At 44.3% G+C, this 22604-nt stretch overlaps 1 protein-coding gene across 1 annotated transcript in view; it reads right to left on the reverse strand.

The window, feature by feature from the left end:
• KIF13A (kinesin family member 13A) overlaps positions 1–22604 on the reverse strand; it is a 285225-nt gene that overhangs the window by 67920 nt on the left and 194701 nt on the right. The window contains 14 exon segments of the mRNA XM_023737492.1: positions 1149–1226; positions 3195–3347; positions 3480–3572; positions 4481–4657; positions 4928–5052; positions 7020–7075; positions 9188–9314; positions 10748–10847; positions 13081–13119; positions 16066–16212; positions 16394–16526; positions 18236–18387; positions 20318–20491; positions 21203–21364. Coding sequence (XP_023593260.1) covers positions 1149–1226; positions 3195–3347; positions 3480–3572; positions 4481–4657; positions 4928–5052; positions 7020–7075; positions 9188–9314; positions 10748–10847; positions 13081–13119; positions 16066–16212; positions 16394–16526; positions 18236–18387; positions 20318–20491; positions 21203–21364 — 1716 coding nt within the window.

The following is a 22604-nucleotide window of genomic DNA, read 5'->3' on the forward strand; positions in this document are numbered from 1 at the left end:
CAATATGGCCCTTCTAGCCATGGTCTTTGTGACTTACACACAACGACTGAGTGGGATTATAGAAATAAGCTAATTGTGGCCCACCGAGGGGGACTGGTCAGTTTTGCCATCCCACTAGGCTTAAAATGAGCCATCCAAGAGGCGGGAGGAAAGGATCTCACCACCACCAAGACAGAAGAGCCAGGAGTGGAGCATGTCCTTTGGACCTGGGATCCCTGCACTGAGAAGCTCTTGGAACCAGAAGAGCAAGAGAGAGAGAGAGAGAGAGACAGAGAGCTGTAACAATGAAGACGGTGAGAAGTCGTGGCAGAGAAATGGCAGTAGGAAAGACAGGCAGGAGACGCAGTGGGCTTCCCGGCCCATGGAGCAAGAAAGCTGAGTGCCTTTGGGCAGGATACTTGCTGGTGGAGTAGGGTGCCTCCAGGCACTAGGGGGAGCTAGGTTTGCTGACTCATGGAGCTAGAACTGAGCACCCTCAGGTTGAGGGTTACTGATGGAGTGGGGTGTCTCTGGCTACTTATCAGCAGAGATAAAAGAGCTTTGTAACACTTGCCCAAGCAGGGCAGAGACTGAGGGGCCAGAGAGAGGCATCCCGATGGGCACAGCTGAGAGGCTGTCCTGAAGGAAGAACCGTCTCCTGAGCGCTCCTGAACCGGAACTATAACCTGTTACTTCCCTAATAAACCCCACAATCGTTGAGTATTGTCTGTGAGTTCTGTGTGGCCATTGCAATGAATTATCTAACCCAGCAGAGAAGTAGAGGGTGCCATGGGAGGGACGGTTGGTGTCAGAATTGGTAAAGACCGCAGAGAAAGGAGGCATGTCTGACCTCTGCCTCATAGGAATCAACCTTGGGCTGCTGATCTTGATTCTCTTTCCCTCTTGTGAAGTTAGAGGACATCAGATGCCACCACAGCCTCCCATTCTGACAGGATTAGTAAGATTCCATTAAGGGACAAGCCACGTAACATGCCCTCTGGTAGGCTATCCTGCTGCAGATAAGTGGGTGTGGCACTCTGGAGGTCTACACCAGTGCCATATGCTCTACTCCCACCTTGTAAACCCCAACCTCACGTCCCCTCATGTCCTCTGCTCCGAATCCTGAGATACATCACACAGAAAGCAGATCTGTGGGGCACGTAACTTACATTATGAACGTTTGGTGTACTAAGGCTCCTCCGTATATGCCGAGCTTTGGTGGAAAGGGCTTCTTTTACAGTGACGGCCTGTAAATGCAACATAATTTGAAAATAACGTTTATTATTTTTCCCTCTGATTCCAAAGGTAATACATATTAGGTAGAAAATTTAGAAACTACAGAAATAAAAATTACTTCAATACTGGTGACTGCTGCACAACATGGTCAATGGAGTTAACGGCACTGAATTGTTGTTGTTAGGTGCCGTCCAGTCGGCTCCAACTCATAGCAACCTTACGCCTAACAGGGCGAATTGTACACGCAAAAACTGCTGAAATGTTTTGTCATATATATGTCACCACAATAAAAACTTAAAAAAAAGAATCACTTCGATCATAGACACACACACACACACAATTATATTTCTAAAACGAAATCCCATTGTATCCACTTGGTTTTGTTTTTTTAGTGAAGAAATATTTATTGAGTACTTGCTATGTGTCAGGCACTGTGTTGGGGGAAGAGGTGTGAAGAAGACATTGTCATTGCTTCTAAGGGAGTTTCCAGTGGGACATGTTAATCCCCTTTGGTAAGTGCTAATGGTAGAGACAAACATGGTACCATCAGAAGACTAAGAAAGGAGAACCTAATTTGGTCAGGTCAGTCCAGGTCTGAGGAGGTGTTAAGGATCGCTTTCTGGTGGGAAGGGATGACTGTGCTCCAATTTTTTTTTTTTTTTTTTAATTTTACCATATGCCTAACACACCCAAAGTACTCTTATTTTTTTTTTTTTTTTAATTGTGGTAAAGATGTATTTAACAAAACATTTTTATTTCAGCAATCTTCACACATACGGTTCAGTGACGTTAATTACGTTCAACATGTCGTTCAGCCATCACCCTCATCTGCTCCCAGATTTTCCCGTCACCCGTAACAGAAGCTGAGGGTCCCCTAAGTAATGAGTTCCCTTTTCCCCTCTCTCCCGCCGCTGATGATAACCTCTAATAAACATGGCTCTCTGTAACTTGGTATCCACTTGTTGTTTTCCTGAACAATATACCAAAAGCATTTTTCTCGTAAGTAAAATCAGGACAACTGCTGAAATAAAGACATTTCTGCTGTGAGTTTTTTATACAGGCGGGCAGAGAAAAGGGAGAAGAAATACCTCTAAGTACACAGCTATCGCACTTGCAAAACTACCGTGAACTTTCGCGACCGCTGTGGTTTACTCAGAAACCCTGGTGGCACAGTGGTTAAGAGCTACAGCTGCTAACCAAAAGGTTGGCAGTTCAAATCCACCAGGCGCTCCTTGGAAACCCTGTGGGGCAGTTCTACTCTGTCCTATAGGGTCGCTATGAGTCGGAATCAACTCAACGGCAACGGGTGGTTTACTCATGCAGCAATTCTAGGTGGGACTTTTGCTAAAGGAAGATTTTTCTGACAGACCCTGATCTCGGCCCTTCTTGCTGACCAACACACGTTTCTACAACTTTACTGCCATTGCTCCTACGGAGTGGCATCTCCTGCCTCTCAGCTACTTCCACGGCCTAGTGGATGATGTTCTTTTGAATGTCCTGCTGCCACCTCAAAAGTTAACCTGGGTTCACAAATTAGGGAGGCAGTAATCGTCCGTGGGGAAACACACTGGCTTTAGAGTCAAGCTGTCTGGAGCTGCGTCCTGGCTTCGCACCAGTCACCAGCTGTGTAATCTCGGTCAAGTTAGAAACTTCTCTCAGCCTCAAATTTCTCATTTGAAAACGGGCATTAGCACAGTCTTACCCTACAGGGTGATCTTGAAGATGAAATGAAATAAATCTATCTCAACTACCGAGGTACAGTGTTTGGCAAGTAGGAAGTATTCAGTGAAGTTTGGCTGCTATTATTATTTTTGCTACTATTTTGCCCAAGTCTCTTCTTTAAAAAAGATAGCTACTCAAGTGTTTCTTCTCTGGTAGAGTCAGAGAGAAGGAGCTTGGGAAGTAAACCTCTCTTCGTCCGTGTAAGGGTGAAGAACGGTGATGTATCATCTTCCAGCCCAGACATCCCAGTTACTTGCCTGCCGGAGCCGTTCGAGGCTCAGAATGTTCTCCACCTGCAGCACGCCCCGTGTATACTTCTCGATGTAGGTCTCCCCGTCGGACGCACCTTCGTTCTCGCTCCTCGCTGCCATAAGAGCCAGCGTTTCCCGGTCCTCGATCTCCTCTGTTGCCTAAAGGGACAGGAAGGCAATATTTTCATCAAAATTTTGGTGAGAAAATGATTTTAATGTTTTGAGAACTAAGAATTAACTCATTCTCCATTATTTACATATTGATATTGTTTCAAATAGTATATACTTTACCTTTGGTATATTGGATACTATTTCATAGGTGACACCACAGGAATAAAATATATTTTTCAATGATATTCTCCTCTTCAAACTCTGGGTGAAACTCTTGATAGAAAAGGAAAGCCGTATTAAGAGCTATGTGAAAAACTCAGTATTTTACAAATTTGAAAAGAATTATCAATTACTATGTATTTGACGGAGCCCTGGTGGCACCGTGGATAAGAGACAGGCTGCTAACCAAAAGGTTGGCAGTTCAAATCCACCAGTGGCTCCTTGGCAACCTTATGGAGCAGTTCTACTCTGTCCTACAGGCTTTGCTATGAGTCGGAATTCACTGGACAGCAACGGGTTTTTTGGTTTATACATCTGACACACACACTATTAAGCAAAACAGAAAAAAAAATTGAACCTAAAAATTCTAATCTCCAATCCTGAGGGACAATGACGCCCAGCTATTATTTGATCTGGGGATTAGATTACAGAATTTGCAGCATATTCAGGGGCTTGGTGGTTGTTTCTCTGTCCCATCTGCTGCCTCCCTTTTGATTTCTTCAGGGTTGAATCAGTCTATCAAGGGTCGGTCAGAAGAAAAGTCAAGAGGGTCCATTTTGCTGCCAGCACCCCTGAGCTGAGATCTGGAGAAGCAGGAGAGCGGTTATTGGGCGCCTGCGTTTTGTCCTGGCTCTGTCACTATCCTGCCTGGATCTGACACTGAACCTCTCAGTGTCCGTTTCTCCAGTTTTCCAGCGGAGAAATATCATAGCTCCCCCGCCTCCGAGCACTTTGGGTCTCAATCACTGAAGGCACAAAGTCCTCTTGGGGACGACACTCCCCTCTGCTAGCGTCATGCCCCGCTATCTTGGGTCCATGAGAATCCCACTATAACTTGGCCAGTGTGGTAGCACCGTGCACATCCATCACCATAGCCCCGGAGAACTCTGCTCTGCAATGGCGAGAAGGAGAACAAACGTCGTGCTCACATGCACAACGGCCGAATCAGGCCCTGTAACTACCTGTTTGTTGTAAATATTGGCCGCAATCCGTTTTCGCAAGACTAACTCCATAGCAGCCGGGTGGCTGAGTTGGACGGTGGTCTTCACAATGAGGTAAATCCTTTCATTCTGGGGTGTGACCCTGTTCAAGTGGACGGAGTCATGTACCGAGGAGTCCCAAGAGGCGATGGTTGAAACCTAGGCGTGGGGGAAGGATGGAGGGACAGAAACAACACAATTCAGGTGCAGCCATTCCACATCACCAACCAGAGGGAAAACAGACATTCAACTCCATTAATCCAACAGGGGTCTTTCCTCACCTTCCTGGAATGACAACACACACATTCTATTTCGTAAAGTCCCCATTCCTCTATCACCAAAGCAGACTACCGCGGTTTAATGGGCAGACAGGCCCGCTGGCTTACGCAGAACCCGAAGCCGTGGAGGAGAACCCGGGGGCTCCGTTACCTCGTGGTCGCTGTGCTTCATGATGGGCAGGTAGAAGAACTGGCTGCCGTGCTCCTTGGGGAGGATGGAGTTCACACCCGACGCGTGGGGGCCGACAAGCTGCTCGTTGGCACTCAGGTCGTCCGCTAAGCACATCCAGGGTGCAGAAAACAAGTGGGGCAAAAGTCGGGTTTTAAGCAAACATCAAAAATTTTAAAAACTTGCTTTTTACAGATGAAGTTTACATAAAACAGATTTTCCTTTCTTTCTTCCACTCCTTGTCTTGCAGTTGAAATACAGATGCCAAGCATCACAACGGCCGTTCCCCTTTACACACGCTACTGAAAAACCAACAAGCCAAAGCCGTTACTGTCAAGTCAGCTCTGACTCATGGAGACCCCATGCGTGTCAGAGTAGAACTGCGCTCCAGACAGTTTTCAATGGCTCTTATCTTACAGAAGTAGATCTCCAGGTCTTTCTTCTGCGATGCCACTGGGTAGATTCAAACTGCCAACCTTTCGTTTAGCAGCAAAGTGCAAACTGTTGCATTACCAAGCATCTACAGATACTCCCACAGGAGCCAAAAGGTGCCTCTGAGATTCTACTATAAAATGGACGGAACAGATTCCAAATGTTGTCCTAGGAGCAAATATTTTCACAAGATAAACTCACCTTAGAATTCTGCAAATTTCTGGTGTCAATTTTTCCTACAACCTAATGTTAGGTTTGTTGTGTTACTTACATAACTTACACTATATTAGAGATTTTAGCAGTTAAGTTACCAATTTAGAATCAAAGTTCTAAGCACTTGGGAGAAATATGAAGATCATCTTATTCCAATGCCCTTCACAAATCTCTGTAAGTGGCCACCCAACCTTTGCTTGTATACCTCCAGTAATGGGCAACTCACCACCTAATGAGGTGACCCCATAGAGGCAAATCCACTTCTTTTTTTTTAAATTGTGCTTTAGGTGAAAGTCTACAGAGCAAATTAGTTTCTCGTTAAACAATTAATACACAAATTGTTTTGTGGACATTGGCTGCCAACCCCACAACGTGTCAACACTCTCCCCTTCTCAACCTTGGGTTCCCCATTTCCATTTGTCCAGCTTTCTGTCCTCTCCTGCCTTCTCGTCCTTGCCTCTGGGCTGCTGCGCCCATTTAGTCTCACATACATGGTTGAGCTACACGTATTACTGTTTGTTTTATGGACCTATCTAATCTGTGGCTAAGGGATGAACCTCAGGAGTGACTTCAGTCCTGAGTTAAAAGGGTGTCTGAGGGCCATACTCCCAGGATTTCTCCAGTGTCTGTCAGACCAATAAGTCTGATCTTTTTTTATGAGTTTGAATTTTGTTCTTCATTTTTCTCCGACTCTGTCCGCAAATTCACTTCGAGGCTTTTAAAAAATTCTTCATGCGAGGAACCAAAACCAACCTCCCTGTGTCTCCCATCCACCCATTACGGGTCTTCCATCCGAACAGTGGTTTTCAGGGGTATGTTTTGAGGAGCCCGAGGGTCCTGAAGAAGCGCCTGCCAGGAGCCTGCCCACCTCCACACTCAGCAACTCTGCTTTTATGTTCTACATATGGGGTTCCATTTAAGAGTTCATTCGGATGAAGGGTTTCACTGCTAAAACACACTGAAAACCATTGTTCTAGGCTGACCCAGGTTCGAGCTCATTGCTGTACTAGAGAGCAACTCCTAAGGCGGTATTAGTGTGTTAGAGGGTGCCACTGGCATCAGATTTTCAGGAGGGTTGGTGCACTAGTGATCAAGGCAGATTCCTGTGCCCCTGTCAAGCATAAAGATTCAGAATCTCGGGGGTGATTACTTTCCAGGTCCATTAACGCTTGAGAATAACTGTTTTAAGGTTTTTGTATGCAATTCTCGATCTCCCAGGGACTCTCTTTTTTACATTAAACATCCATGTCTCTTCTAATGATTCTACATGTTATGCTTATACATAGTTCACTGGACTAAAAATGTCACCTAGATATAGCACATGGGTGATTAGAAAAGTGATTTAAGGACCAAAATGATGGGGGTCTGAGTAGATTACAAGCCTTAATGAAAACGCAATAAGACCCCAGACCTTTAAGTGTCTACTTACCGTTCAAATCAAGGAAGAGAACTGGTATATGGGTTTCCATTCCAGGAGGCGGGATCCTAAATTTAATAGCAAAATTTAGTCATAACAAAATATGTGTTTTACATGCTGTTAAATAACTAATAAAACACCACTGAGGTATGGAAGCAGGAGAGACCACTGTGAGGTGCAGGTTCTATTAGTGAAATACTTCACATTTCTTGATTTCCCTGTTAACACAAATCATAGAAATTACGTGCCTTATATAAACTAAGACTAGGAAGAAAGACTTGGAGATCATCTGAAAATTAGCCAATGGAAACCTTATGGATCGCAACAGAACACTGTCCAACTAGCTTGCTCTGGACACGTCATCAGGAAGGATCACTCCATAGAGAAGGACATCACATTTGGTGGAACAGAGTGCCAAAAGGGGTGAGGGAGACTCGGGGAGGAAGGAGTGGTATAATAGCTGTAATGATGGACTTGAACATGACAGTGATCATGAGGATGACACAGGACCATGCAGTGTCCCGTTCATTGTACTTTAGGTCGCCATGAGCTGGAGTCGATCTGACGGCAGCTACCTATCTCCCTAGTTTAGATTAACTGAAGCCTTTCTAACATCATTTCCATGGATGGGAAAAAGGGGGAGACATGTTCGAGTGGGAACAGAGGACAGGACTGGAGCCTAGGGAAGTAAACAAAAGGGAACAATATTCAAAAAGATCAAAGGAGAAGAGAATGCAAGATGGAAATACAAGATGGAGAATGCAGGAGAGACCAAGGCCCACTTGCATCAGAAGCACTTGGAGGCCTCTTAAAATAAAGAGTCCTGGGTCCCACCCTTTCCCACACGAGAATGACCAGGGATGGGACACAGCACTCTACATTTTACAAACATTCAAGATGATCTCAGACATGCTACAGTTTGGAAACACCTCAAATAAGAGAGACTGGGGTGAGAAGAACTAGAGGGAGGCCTTGAGGGACAAAGGAAGGAAACAGGATTGGGTTGGGACGCCTGTCCAGGGCAAGGGCTGGTGGCTACATTCCATGGAACCTATAGGACCTGGCACAACAGGAGCATCTGCAGTGAGAAATATCAGTTAGGTGTTTGCAAATTCAGATTCTCAAGTTTTATAAAACAGATTATGAAATAAACTACACTTTCATCTATCATTAAAAAAAAAAAAACAGTTGCCATCTAGCTGGATTTTGACTTATGGTGACCTCATGAGTGTCAGAATAGAACTGTGCTCCATAGGGTTTTTAATGGCTGTGATTTTTGGGAAGTAGATCACCAGGCCTTTCTTATGAGGCACCTCCGGGTAGACGTGAACCGCCAACCTTCTGGTTAGTAACTGAGTGCTTAACTGTTTGTACCACCCAGGGACTCTTCCATATCATTACAGACAAAAATAACATCACTAATATTTCTATGCCTGCCCAAAAGAGACAATGGACATTGTACATTCCATGTACAAAAGGAATCTGATTTCTCTTACATACCTGGAACATCTGATCTGAATAATGAGAATAAGCAGCAGCAGCAACTAGCATTGAGTGGGCACTCTGTACAAGGTATTTTATACACATTATCTCTAATTCTCACAACAAAACCAAAAGGTGACTCCATTAATAGATTTGGAAACGAAGCCTCAGATAAGTTAAATAACTGGCTTAAGGAAATGCAGTTAAGAGCTGAAGCTGGAAATGAAATCCAGATCTATTTGACTCCATAGACCATGACGCCATGTTGCTCCTCATGAGCCTCCACAGGACTGACTGACCGAGTGATTCATTCAATCATCATGCAACGCTTAAGCGCGTTCTTACCCTACACTGGGCACCAAAGTAGACAGGCACTAGGGTAAATAAGAAGAAGACATATTTTCTGCCCTCTCTAAGTCCACTCTGAAACATCCTTCTTTCAGACAACAGGAAAGAATTTCTGAAGATGAGAGAGCCATGTCCCAGTTGCGTCTGCAGAGCAAGAGGGGCGGGGCACTTGATTCCAAGCTCTTTGCGTCCTGTGGCAGGAAGCTGGCTGCAGCAGGAAGAGGGGCGGGAGCACTAGAGAGGGAGCCCTTCCCTGGCAGCTCATGTGGGCTGGAAAGTCACGTGATGACTTCGGCCACAGTCACTCTGCACTATCCTGCCTGGCCTGCCGGCAGGAAGACAGGACTCACCAGTTGGCGGGAGCCCCGGGGAGGCCACTGCCCGGTGCTGGGACCAGCACAGCGTTTCTCTCCTCAGTCAGCCCCACCCACTGCTCCACGAGCCGGGCTTCCCGCTCCACGTCATCCTCTGTTTTCTCTGCGGAAAGAACGAAATGAGGAATGAGTGCCAAGAGGGGAACAAGTGCAATCTCTAAACTTAAGATAAACGGACAGATCCTTACTCAGTGATGGCCACAGGTGGTTTAAACATCCCCTATGTTCCCAGAAAGGATCTGGGGCTTCTAAGTTCAAGCATGAGTATGCAGAGGAGCTTGGGGATGCTAGGACACTGGCTTAACATGCCGTACGTGAGGAGAGTTGAAAGAGCATTGGGAGAGTAATTAGAGGACAGGTCATTTTGCTGGTTCCGTAATTTAGCAAAGGTATTCAACAAACAAGTCTAAGTTTCCTGATCTGTTAAACAGGGATGCCTGTCACATCTGCTTTATGCACTTGTTGGAACAATCAAATGAAATAATGGGTGTGATGTTGCCTTATAAAAAAAACTATACACCATTTTATAAAGATGGAGGATTAAAACACGCCATATATTCCACTCCTTAGAACCAACCCTGTTTTCCTCCACAGTCATTATGGAAGGGATTTTATAGACATACAGTGAAATCCTCTTACCCATAATTCACTTCTGAGGCTGCCTATACATAGTCAAAGTGACTTTTCATTAGCACATTTTGGCACTCTGTTCCACCAAATGTGATGTCCTGCTCTATGGAGGGATCCTTCCTGATGACGTGTCCAGAGCAACATACCCAAACTGACACCAAGGGTGTTGAGCCAGGATGTTTCTCTGAGGGAGGATTTTTGCTGACTTCTCCATGAAATGGAGTAATACTCGTGATGCGTCCTTGGGTGTAGACTCAATCACGATCAGCGAACGGGAAAGTCAGGATGAGAAACGAAGGATTTCACGAGCACATTTCTAACTCTAGAATCTAAGCGAGCCCTGGCCGGCACTGGCCAATGTCATCCTGGGGGCTAGGTGGCAGAGAGGGGCACTGCAAGGGGGCAGCCCCGAAGGAGCTGAGCTCATAGCTCTGTCCCAACGGGAGCTGGGAGGTGACCTGCCAGTGCTGTGGTCTCTGAAGTCACCTTTTAAGTGCCGTCAGTCGCCCGTCCTGAGCCTAGAATACATTATATGGAGATACTAATCTTACTTGTGTTTCTCAAAACAAAATGTGAGTTTGACATTCAATGTCACGGTTAAAGCATGGTTTTAATGAAAACTTAACTACTTTCACGCTCAGAACCTTTGAAAGCCAACACTCCACAGTAAGATTCACTGACGTCAGTAATTTTTACGAATTCAAAAAACTAAGATACTCTAACGGCGGAAGAAAACAACCTTCCACTACAGTGTAAAAGCGAAACAGCTATTCTCAGAGAAAACCTTAATACCACGTGCCTTCCCTTCCTTTTTTTTAAATTTGTGGTTAACTCTACAGGTAACAAAGCATCTGCCATTTCAGCAGTCTTCCTAGCTATAGCTCAGTGACACTAAATACCACATACCTTGTTTATTGCTGACTTTTTTAATCTGTTCATCTAAGTATTCTCGTCGTTTAACGAGGGCATCAGACCACCTCTCTCTTATACAGTTTAAATCTTCTTCCTGACATCAGAGAGGGAAAACATTTTGCTGTACAGTGCAGAGACAACCATTTCTTTTCTATCTTTATTTTTGAAGGATATTTAAGTTGATTAGGAAACTTTTCATTGGGAAAGGCCATCGAACATAGCTGTGTGATTAATATGCGAGAAAGCAAAGAGGTCTCAGTAACAACACATGCTGATCAAGGGTCCCATTAACTCAAGAATCAGAGCCCCTCAATCTCCAAAAGGATGATTATACTTAAAAGCAAGACATCTCCAACCACACCTGCTGCTGGCTGATTTTTACACTGTGCGGGCATTGAAATCGTAGCTATTCATTGGAAGGATTTGTGATTCCAAGCAGGACACCATGAACAGAGCCCAAACCGTGTAATAGCAAATGGGATAGAACAAGACAGCCATTTACATAGCTCACAGTTCACTGGCCTGATCACACGTATTCTCTGAAGTGCAAGAATAGGTAGGCAGAGACCCTTTCCAACTTGTTGCAAAGGCTTTACTTCCAACAGCTGCCGTTAGGCTAACCAAAAACCTCCCATGCAAAAACCCACATGCAGCCAGCCATGCTTTAAGAAATCCCAGAAGCATCTGTTGGACATCGCTGTGAACAACGAGACTGGCAGCATACAAACAGCCGGCAGAACCTTAGTAAACGGTGTGACTGAGAACCTGCGGCGGGACGGGAAAACTTCCCTTAGGGGTTGCTTTTGTTTGCTTTCTCTCTTAGCAAAATCCTGAGGAGGGAAGGAAGTCCCAGCAATCCTATTCAAAATGTTCTCTGACTTGCCTGATCCCAGTCTAACCCTTAAGACCTGACATTAACAGCTGATGTTGCCGTTAGCTGCTATTGAGTCAAGTCTCACTCAAGGCGACCCCAACCGGCTACAGAGTAGAACTGCTCCACAGGGTTTTCTTGTCTATAACCTTAATGGAAAGGAGCCATGGTGGCGCAGTGGTTAAGCGCTCGGATGCTAACCAAAAGGTTGGTGGTTTGAACCCAGCAGCTGCTCCACGGGAGAAGGATGTGGCCTTCTGCTTCTGTAAAGATGACAGCCTTGGAAACCCTATGGTGCAGTCCTACAGGGTCACTATGAGCAGGAATAGACTCGACAGTGAGGGTTCTTCCAATCGTAATGGAAGCAGACTACCAGGCCTTTTCTTCCATGGTACCACTGGCGGGGGCGGGGGGGGGGGTTTGAACTGCCAACCTTTAGTTGGCATTGAGCGCAAACTGTTTGTGCCACCTAGGGACCTTACGTTAAGAGTAAACAAAACCAAACCCATTGCCGTGGAGTCAATTCCGACTCATAGCGACCCTACAGGACAGAGCAGAACTGCCCCATAGGGTTTCCAAGGAGCAGGTGGTAGATTCAAACTGCTGACCTTTTAGTTAGCAGCCGAGCTCCTAACCACTGTGCCACCAAGGCTCCTTACGTTAAGAACAGACGTGTGCTCTTTGAGGACCTCTGAGGCTTTACCCACAGTGCACCACAATTTACATACAGGAAGGCACACAGGCAAAGCATTCTTTTAAAACTTGTGTGAAGAACCAGTGCAAAGACTGGGAACCAAGCCCAGAAACCATCATCTTGGTTAGCTGCTCTGACCCCCGCTATCACCCCAGTTCCATGACGTCAGGCCGGTGAGTCCTGATGAGGCAAAATTTTATATCTGTGCATACTTTCTAAATTTCCAAAAAGAAAAGGCTGAGACTTGAATTCTACAAGTCATGGATAAATACGCTTGTCCAATGACTGAAGAAAAACTGACTAAAACAAAAACAAAAAAATATGTGCATAAGACGTCTTCAATGTTCTTATCTAGCCAACGCCTTTCAAAGTAAAACGGCATATTAGAACAGTACCAGTCTCTTGGATATAACCAGCAAAGTGCAGTTCAGCATAGGAAAGACAAGACTCTAGCTCAAGATTATGGCTGGATAACGTGTGATTTTTAAGATTACCAGTTTTAATACAGTGATAATGCTCTTGCTTAGCAAGGCTTTGCAAGCTCGTCATTTCAAATGGCATAGCAAAAATGCAGAATCTGGTTATAAATTTTGAGCTGACAGGGAAATCTGTGGAAATAGTATTGTACCCCTGATTATGCTTTAAAGCAAATCAAAAGCCAGAGAAAAACTGCCTTCTCGCTCTCCTGTCCTCTGCTTTGCGGACGCTGGCAATTAGCAGTAGCTGTGCCCCATGCCACAGGATCGACAGCAGCAACAATACCTGATAACTATCCATATCATCACCAGCCTCATCATCTCTCTGGGAGGAAAAAAATAAACACAAAGGACATGCATTTTGTTTCTCAAACAGCACACAAATAATTCTTTAGCTTAACACACACACACCATACTGGACAGCCCACACAGTATCAGCATAATAAAACTTCACTGAATCTCAGAAGGTTTAGTGGATTTCATTCAGTTGTCTATAATTATTTAGAGAATTTAAGGTTTTTAGGAAGCAAGCGGTCATTTAAAAATAACTTCATTGTTATGTGAATAGTTGGTATGTATCTATGGGTGGCCTATTTGACTGAGGTTTGGGATGGGCCTAGAGAGACAGAATGGCAAAACTAGAAAGGACCAGAAAAATACAGATTCTTTTGGCGAACCTTTAATTTCAGCGATGAGGGAATGGAAATTTGGAAAGATGAAATGGTTTACCCCAAGAATACCTGCACACTGGCAGGATCAGGGCTAGACACCAGGCCACTGGTCTCCAACCCCTTTGGTCTTTGAGATCATCACAGGTAAGGCTCACAGGGAACCGAAGGATACATCCGGGCCAGGTTCCATACTCTCCTCCCACAAAGCGCAGGAAACTATCTCGCCCACATGGATCTATCAGTATCACTACCGACCATGACAAGTCAGCTGGGAAATTCGAACTGTCCCAAACTCATGGCAACATTTTACACTTTTGTTGCTCTCGTTACTTGCCGTTGAGTCGATTCCAACTCATTTTATGCTAATTACCTGAAAATTTCGGCAAACACTTTTTTGGGGGGGCAAAACTGAAAACCACCATGCTGAAAAGAACCAAATTCTAGCTGAGACAATTCTTCCTTAGACACAGGAATTTAGGAGCTCTCACTTGTAGAGAATAACCATCCAGATGAAGGCAGGGTCTACTCAGAATGAGGGCTGGGCCACCTGCAACCTTCTTTCACTTTTCCTGTGCTTACTGGAGGGGCAAGTATTCAAACAGGCCATTTGTGAAGCAGCCTACTTAGAGAAGAGACACTGAACTGTTTTTGGTTTTCCTTTTAAGTACTTTAAAAACACAGTTAAAATTATTCTCATATCTGTGTAGGCTTCAAAACCCCCTCGGTTTTTCTGTTTTACTTAGATAGGTGACAGATCATTATCATTTAAATGACTCTAACTTATTAAGTGAAAATCTAATCCTGAAGTAATTTTTCTTCGTGTTAATTCTGAATTAATATGGAGCCCCACAGTAATGACAGGACAGATCTCGCTAACATTAATTTTTACAACTTGTAGAAACGGAAAACTGGCATCAACTCTCATGATGTAAAACTGCTGTGAAATCCACGCATTCTGGGCTGGTCTGAGCTGCTGTATCAGAACAGTTCTGCAGTATTACATCAACAACAACAGAAAGTTACTGGGCATGACCTTGAACGTGGCAGCAAAGGGAAAAAAACCTTTAAAACACTTTAGATCAGTATGGCTAGTAATATGCTCTTAAAAGAGTACAGAGCATTGGGGAAAGGTTGGTAATTGAGAGCTCAATGTTCGATAATCAGTTTTAACTCCAGGTGGAGTTGTTGAAAAAATGCAATTAATCAATAAATCCTTAACCTGTTCCTCAGATGGGAGTTCAGTCGGTTGATGCTCCGTATTTTGTAGGTCGTGGTTTAGGACACACAGACTCACTGTTTCATCTGTGACCAGAGACTTACTAAGCCACACAATTTTATTGCAGAAAGGGACCTCAGAGAATTAAGAAGTCCACTTCATCATTTTAGAGACAAGAAAAGGGAACTCAAAGTCTAATTTACCCAGTCAAGGTCATCATTTAGTAAGGCTGAATCAGACTGAGAGCCCGCATCTCCTAAGTAGCCACCCCGACGAAGACCACCAACAGGGTGACCATCTGGGATGAGAACCCGTACAACCCAGCGTCTTAGTCACATGCTGCACACACACAAGGAAAGCTGGGCGGGCAAAGTCTCTCCCCAAATAGAACAGCCCCCATGCTTGGATCCTCATTCATCCTCTCCCCCAGACTTTGACAGCCAGAGGGGACAGTGGCCTGGCGTAGGGATGGCAGGGTCTGATCCAGCTACGCCTGCCTTACAGCCAAGCGGTCTGGGTGTGGATTTTTAGCCTTCCTAAAAAGCTTTGCCTGAATGCCAAAAGGAAACTGAGATGGAAGATGAATCATACTCAAGATCAGCTGGGCTGACGCCCAGACTCCACAGAGAGCCCAAAGGAGAAATGTTTTCTCCTCATCACGATTCCTTAAAGAAGAGGAAGTGTTTCCTATCTCACACGGCAGAGAGAGAGCCAGAATGTGCGGGTCTGATTCTCCCCGGGCCCCAGCTCACGTCGGGTAGGAAACTGAGGGCAGAGTGAGGTAGGTCCACCCTTCCAGGCCGCCGGGGGCGGGGGGGCGAGCTCCTCATCTCACAGCTGAGGCTCATGGACTACTGAGGGGTCCTGGCTGATAGCGTGAAGACCAACTCTTAGGGGTTTACTGTATGTTTTTTTTCCTTTTAAAATGGGAACATACGATTTAATGCATGGAGATTTAATGAACAAAAATGATCATGAAGTCAACTTTTGATTTTAGACAAGTAGAGTTTTCAAAGACCTGGTTAACAATGCCGGCGTATGGGGTAGTATTACGATAGTAATGACAGTGGACGGGCCAGGCAGCAATGCCAAACATTCAACATAATTTGGGCCAGACATAAAATGAACTCTGCCCAGAGTGAATGAGTACTACAGCATTAATACGTGTGTGTTTACAAATAAAACTATTAAACTCTAAGCAAATAAAGAATGTTAAATCTAGAAGAAAGGTAATGTATGGAAATGTGAACTGGGGGGCAGAGATATGGTGAAGACACGGAGATCTGTTATATTCCCAAATGGGCGCCCATCCCAGCTCATTAACTGATTTAATTCTGTATCAACCAACCTTTGTGAAATGCTCTTCTGAATCTGTCTGTCTTACCTGGTAACTGTCCAGCCCTCTCTGGAGTTTGGTAGACCTGGCCGTTATGCAGCCAATGGATACCGACAAGATAGCTTCCACCATGAGAGGCAGGGTCCCCGAATGCTGCACGGGCTTCACCGTGACTTGCACCCTACGAGAATGACCCTGCAGAGGTGGAGGCAAGGTGGGGAGCGGGTGCCAAGGCGAGGAAGGGGGAGGTTGGAAATAAAGAAACGGAAAGAATTAAGGAAGAAAGAGGCAAATAATTAGAAAATGCCCCCGAAGTGTATATAGGATGCGACGGGGAGAAAACACGAAAACAAACAAAAAAACCCACACTTAGTACCTGTCTTAGTTGAAAGATGCCTCCCGTGTTGACATCTTTCGCCTGATGAAGCTCTACGGCAGCGTATTCCCCTAACTCGTTCAGTTCTAAGATGGAGATCCACATTTCTATCCTGCGAGTTACTTCATTCCACCTGCAAAACCACAACCCAACACACAGCACTGTCATCACCCGGGGACAGTATGAGCACTAACGGTAAAAAGCCACCGTTCACTGAGCATTTACTCACTGAGATTCTCTTCTTACCTAACTCTCAAAATAACCCTAAGGTATAAGGTTCTTTATTTATTTACTTTACTGAGGTATAACTTACATTCAGTGAAATTCCAGATCTGGAGTATGCAGTTGGATGAGTTTTGACAAATGCATACACCAGGGTAACCCCCACCGCCATGATTTCAGAAAGTTTCCTCATGCCCCATCCCACGCAATCTTCTCACACCTCCGGCAGTAGCCATTTAAACGTGTAATGTTGCCTGTCCTAGAACTTCACATAAGTAGAATCATGCAGTATGTTCTCCTTTGTGTCTGGCTTCTTCCTTTCAACATAACGTTTCTGAGATTCATCCAAATCAGTATCAATAGTTCTCTTGCTTTTATTGCTGAGTAGAGTTCTATTGGATGAATATTCTACAACTTGTTTATCCATTCTCCTGTTGTTTGCAATCTGGGGGTATTATGAACAAAGTTGCCATGAATATTTGTGTTTGAATCTGTTTGTGAACTTGCGTTTTCCTTTCTCGTGGGTAAGCACCCAGGAGCGGGACTGCTGGGTCACAGAACAGGTGAATGGTCCACCTTATGAGAAACTGCCAGTTTTCTTCTAGACTATGGCTCACTGAATCATTTTCATAATGGTGTCTTTTGATGAGCACAAGCTTTTAATTTTGATTAAGTCCAACTTATCAATTTCTTCTTCCACAGTTGGTGCTTTCTGTGCCCTCTCTGAGGTCTGTGACTATCCTGGTGATCGCTGAGGTTGTATGTCAACTTGGCTGGGCCCTGATTCGCAGTGGGTTGGCAGCTGTGATGTAGTTTGACAGTCTTATGACGATGTGATCACTTCCATGATAAGATTTGATATGATGTCACCGCCTCCATGATGGGATCTGCTGTGAGTAGCCAATCAGCTAAAAGGGAGTTGCCTTGGGGTTGTGGCCTGCACTGAACATAAGTGGACTTTCTGGCAAGGCTCGTGGGCTTTGGCTCACTCTAGATCCTGCAACTGGCTTCTGTTCATCTGACCTCCAGTTCCTGGGATCTGAGCTAGCAGCTTACCTGCTAATCTTGGGTTTGCCAGCCCCTGCGGCTACGTGAATCCGGAGAAGCCTCTATCCTGACCCATGGACTTGGGAAGTTCCAGCCTCTACAATCTCATGAGCCATTTCCTTGACATAAATCTCTCTATATATATTTATACGCTTTACTGGTTTTGCTTCTCTAGAGAGCCCAGCCTAAGACAATCCTCAAGTCGTGAAGATAGCCCTAGTTTCTTCTAGAAGCTTTTAGTTTTAACTTTTACACTTGAGGTCATGACGTATCTCATATGAATTTTTGTGTGTGGTGTGAGGTAAGGGTCAAGGCGGAGTTTCCCCAGCGTAGAACCAATACAGATGGTTCAGTCTCACTTGTTGAAAAGATTTCCCTTTCTCAACTGAATGGCCTTGGTGCATGGTAGTTCTTTTTATCATCCTTGCTTTGTAAAGGAGGAAACAGGCTCCGGGAGGTTAAGTAACTTGCTCTAAATAACAGCAGCAGCCCAGAGTACAGAGCCTGTATTCTTATCCACTGTCCAAGCGCTAGTGCTGACCCTGTGTCTGAAGCTCACAGCCAAGTACACACCTGTCATGCAGTGTCCTTGTCTTAGCATGAAGGGAATTGACTTCCCAGATGGAGCTACCATTGCCAGCACACCGGTGGCCCCACACTTCAATCGCCAATGCGCCATCTGAAATGAACTCCAGGAATTCTTCGGTGACGTTCACTACATAGTCCTGGGAGAAGGGGAGGAAGGAAACAGCAAGAAGAGTTATGCACCGAGGAGCCCGTGAGATTTCCTTTGTATCTTTCAACTGTACATAGATTCAGTTTGGAGTATATTAACCTGACCCAACCATAACCATCTCTTAAGTTTTATAGAAAACCACAAGGAACCACAGAATATTAAATGTGGAAGAGAAATTATGAGACAATTTAATTAAACCTCATTCTTTTATAAATGAGGGAAGTGAAAAAAGCAACTGGTCCAAAGCCATACTGCTTGTTAGTTACAGAAATGAGTCAGATCCATGTTCCCTTACTCCTTATTCTTTTTAGTTCCACAATGCCACTCTGACTTCCAGCTGGGATAGGTTCATTCGGAACATCAAGGCAGGAACTTTTGATTGTTTCTTCCTAGGATTTAGGCAACTATAACAGAGTCAAATTCTAAACAATTATCTTTATATTTCGGTGCCTTGAACTCTCCCACCCCAATTCCTCATCCTAAAATGCAAACAGATAACTATGAGGAAATGAATACTGAAGAAGTAGAAGGCAAATCACCCAGAAAAACGCAGTGGGCAAGGAATCAAACCAATTTTTCTTCCATTGGCCTCTATGGAATCTCAGGTGAAGACTTGTCTGTAATTCTAATTTCTGGGAACAGCTGGGCTATACTGATTTAACCTTACATACACACTCTCTCTTTTTACTTATTTCATTTGGAGACAGAGCCAGAATACTAGACGAACAGGAAATCTAATAATCAACTAGTACGATGGACATATTTCAGAGAAGAAGAAAAGAGAGATCTGGTGAGTATGTGTAGCTTCTCAAGGTCACACAGTGAATCCAGTGGCTTTGGGACTAGTTTTTACAAAAACAGTGGCTTACTAGGATGTATTTAAAAGTTAGATTTCACCTTCCAAATAAGCAGCTTTGAGGATTCCAAAGAAAGACGGGGAATATATAAAAGAGTATTCAGAGAACACTAAAAATGATCAATAAAGATATTGAGAAACAGACTTTGTAAACAGAGACAAAGAATTGTGGGCTATTGATTGATCTGCTGCAAGAAAAAGGCCTATCATCTTTATATAAGTGAAATTGTATGGGTGATGAGGTGGATCTGTTTTCTAAGTGGAGAACAGAAAGAACGGACATGATTTGGGTCTTGAGTATCTATTCAGGGCTTTCCAAGAAAAGACAAAACTAGGGCGTGGACTGGACCTGTCCTTCAGAAATGACTTGTTGGCAGCCCTGCATGAAAGCAAGGGAAGTCAAGTGACCTTTCAAAGTAGACTCATCCAACATTCACCAAAAATTCACTTTTCTCATTTTATAAATGCTTGTAAAATTCATAGGGTATACCAGAATGTTATGCTGCATTCCCCTCCCCTCACAAAAAAGAGAGAGAGAAGCATCTATATCAACTTACATGCTACAATGTCTACGTATATTAACATAATAGGATGCAAATCTACAGAATGTATAACGTGATGCCATTGTCGTAAAACATGTTTAAGACGTTACGCACACGTGGCCGTAAATACACATCTATGCCCATTTACGTGTGTGCACAAATGTTTACAATATACCTGTGAAAGCCGTAGAGCATAATTTAATAAGTTTAATAGTTTACTAAAACTTTAATTTAGTTTCTTAAAATATGTAGCAAACTGCCCTTGGCGGTCACACTTGTGGGAAATAAGATTCTGGGTAGAGGTTTTTTCCAGATTTTATTTTAAATACTTCCAAATTATTTGAATTTGTAAGTATATCTTGTACTTACGGAATGGAAATATATTTTGAGGTTAAAAAAATGCATATATATATATCAATTTAAAAAAATCCTTAGGGAAAAATTTTAAGTTACAAATAGATCTTTGAGCTGCACCTAACCCAGATGCCGCCACATAGCTGGCTGTGCAACGTCATCTGTACCTTACAGTGAGAGAAAGTCACTGTGTACTGGGCATCCTTGGACTGGGGAGACGGCACTTCTGGGTCCACCACGGGCGCAGCCACCACAGACTCACACTGGTCCCAGAATGTGTATTGACAGAAGACAAAATTCGAGAGGCTCAAGGGCAGTCCGGATGCCTCTTTAATTTTCACCTGAAGAGCGAAAAATGCAAATGTGACTCCCATTAAAAAAAAAAAAAAAAAAAAATTAAACATTTTTCTTCCTATTTTGACTAACTCAAATTTCAGAGTAAGTGATGGAACAAGTTAAGTCATCCATCGGACATCTGGAATACCTGGCACCATTTCACTAAGGGTTCTGTCTGCAATTAAGTCTGTAGCACACTGCTGTAACTACAGTATATAAGCATGAAAACAAATGCACACATTCCCCTAGAATTTTCTTAATGCTGAACTTCTGATATAGATGTAAACTTTTTTAAAAAGAACATAATTAACCAAGCAACATAAAACCAGTTGCGGCTGATTCCAACTCATGGCAACCCCGCATGTGTCAGAGTAGAACTGTGCTCCACAGGGTTTTCAATGACTGATTTTCTGGAAGTAGATCATTAAGCCTTTCTTTCAAGGTATCTCCGAGTGGACTCGAACCACCAACTTCTCAGTTAGCAGCCGGGCATGTCAACCATTTATACCACTCAGGGACTTCAACTAAGCAACATACAATCCCCTTTAACTAACCAAGCAACACATACTTCTCACGTGCCAAATAAAAAACACGTATACGCTTCGAAATTTTACGCAACTGCCATCAGAAAGCGCTCTATTCTCCCGGAAAAGGACAGTCCCCCACTGTATTGAAAAAGGTCATTTATGTGAGCCTCCCCATTGCCGTGCTCTCACCCGGCACGTCATTTTTTTGACCCGGTGAATGACTTCCCCGCTGCCGTCTACGACGTCAAGGCTCCCACTTTCACTGGAGTTCTCCGAGGACTCATCCTCCACCACGCGCTCCGGAACAGCTCCTGTCACGCGCATCACTTCCACGTGGAGACGCCCTGCAACCTGCGTCAAGGAAAGAGAGCGTCTCCAGTTCCAAGGCGCCCCATGCACAACCTGGTCCAACACTGACCAGAGACAGAAACACTGTCTACAACATCCCAGGTGAGCAGCTCTGAAGCTGCTGTCCAGTCTTCCTCCAGCAACGGGAAACTCCCTCCTTCCGGGGCCAGGCCACTCCACTGCTGGCCCCTGCAATCACCCTGCCTTGCCTGGAGCCAAATTTGCCTCCCTGAAAACTTGCCCTTAGGAATCATCCCTCATCCACATGACAGCCCTGGCACAGCTTAAGGGCAGCTACCCTATCGTCCCTGGAGTCATCTACTGTCTACATCTGTTTGCACAGTCAGTCATTTACTCATTTGATCCCATGCTTCTTGAACACCCAGCCTCAATACAAAATACTTACTGGAACTAAGTATTTAAAAAACCAACATAAAAATACAGGCTCTGCAGACAGAAAAGTCACAATCAAATGAAGAAAGATAGAGAACTAAAAAACCAACAGTGACGAGTAGTTGCTATAACAGATATGTGCAGGCTGTCATGGGATACATTACCCACTCAACAAATATTTACCGAGAAGCTACTCTGCCCCAGGAAGTGTGCCAAGTGCTGTGGTTACAACAGGAACCCAAGCAGATAGGGCTGCTGGCCTCATGGAGGGTCTATTCTCTTGGGAGCAGAGAAGAGGAACTTAATGCAGGCTGGAGCTGGGGGCAGGACGAGGAGGGGCTTCATGAGGCAGTGACATCAGAGCTATTCCAGGAGGAACAGCATATGCCAAGTCACAAAGGTATGAGGAAACATACCTCTTTTTAAAACGGTTTTTTATATTTTTCTACTTGTTATACTTAAAAGGCTTTAAATGTCCTCACTACCCTGGTGGTTGTCTGGTATGTTCCATGCTAATAGTTTCCCTCTTGAAGCTGGATGCACAGAACTGAATTAAATTCTGGGGGTTGTGCTGAAATTTGCATTCCCTAAGTGCTCTGATTGGCTGAGCTACCTTTCATGACACAGTTTAAGGATGAACATGATTGCAGGTTGTGAAGATGACACAGGGTTCTCCCAATGTTGCTGTCACCTTGGAGTAAATAACGACGGTTATGTTTTTAAAGGTAGCTCAGACCCAACGTCCACATAGCAATTAGCATTGGCACCAAGGACCTGAGAGAAATTGACTGATAATATTTGACAGATTCAACAAATGAGAAAAGTAGTAAGACGAAAGGAAAAAAAAAAA

The sequence above is a fragment of the Trichechus manatus genome, unplaced genomic scaffold, assembly GCF_000243295.1.
Source record: "Trichechus manatus latirostris isolate Lorelei unplaced genomic scaffold, TriManLat1.0 scaffold00103, whole genome shotgun sequence".
Classification (NCBI taxonomy): Eukaryota; Metazoa; Chordata; class Mammalia; order Sirenia; family Trichechidae; genus Trichechus; species Trichechus manatus.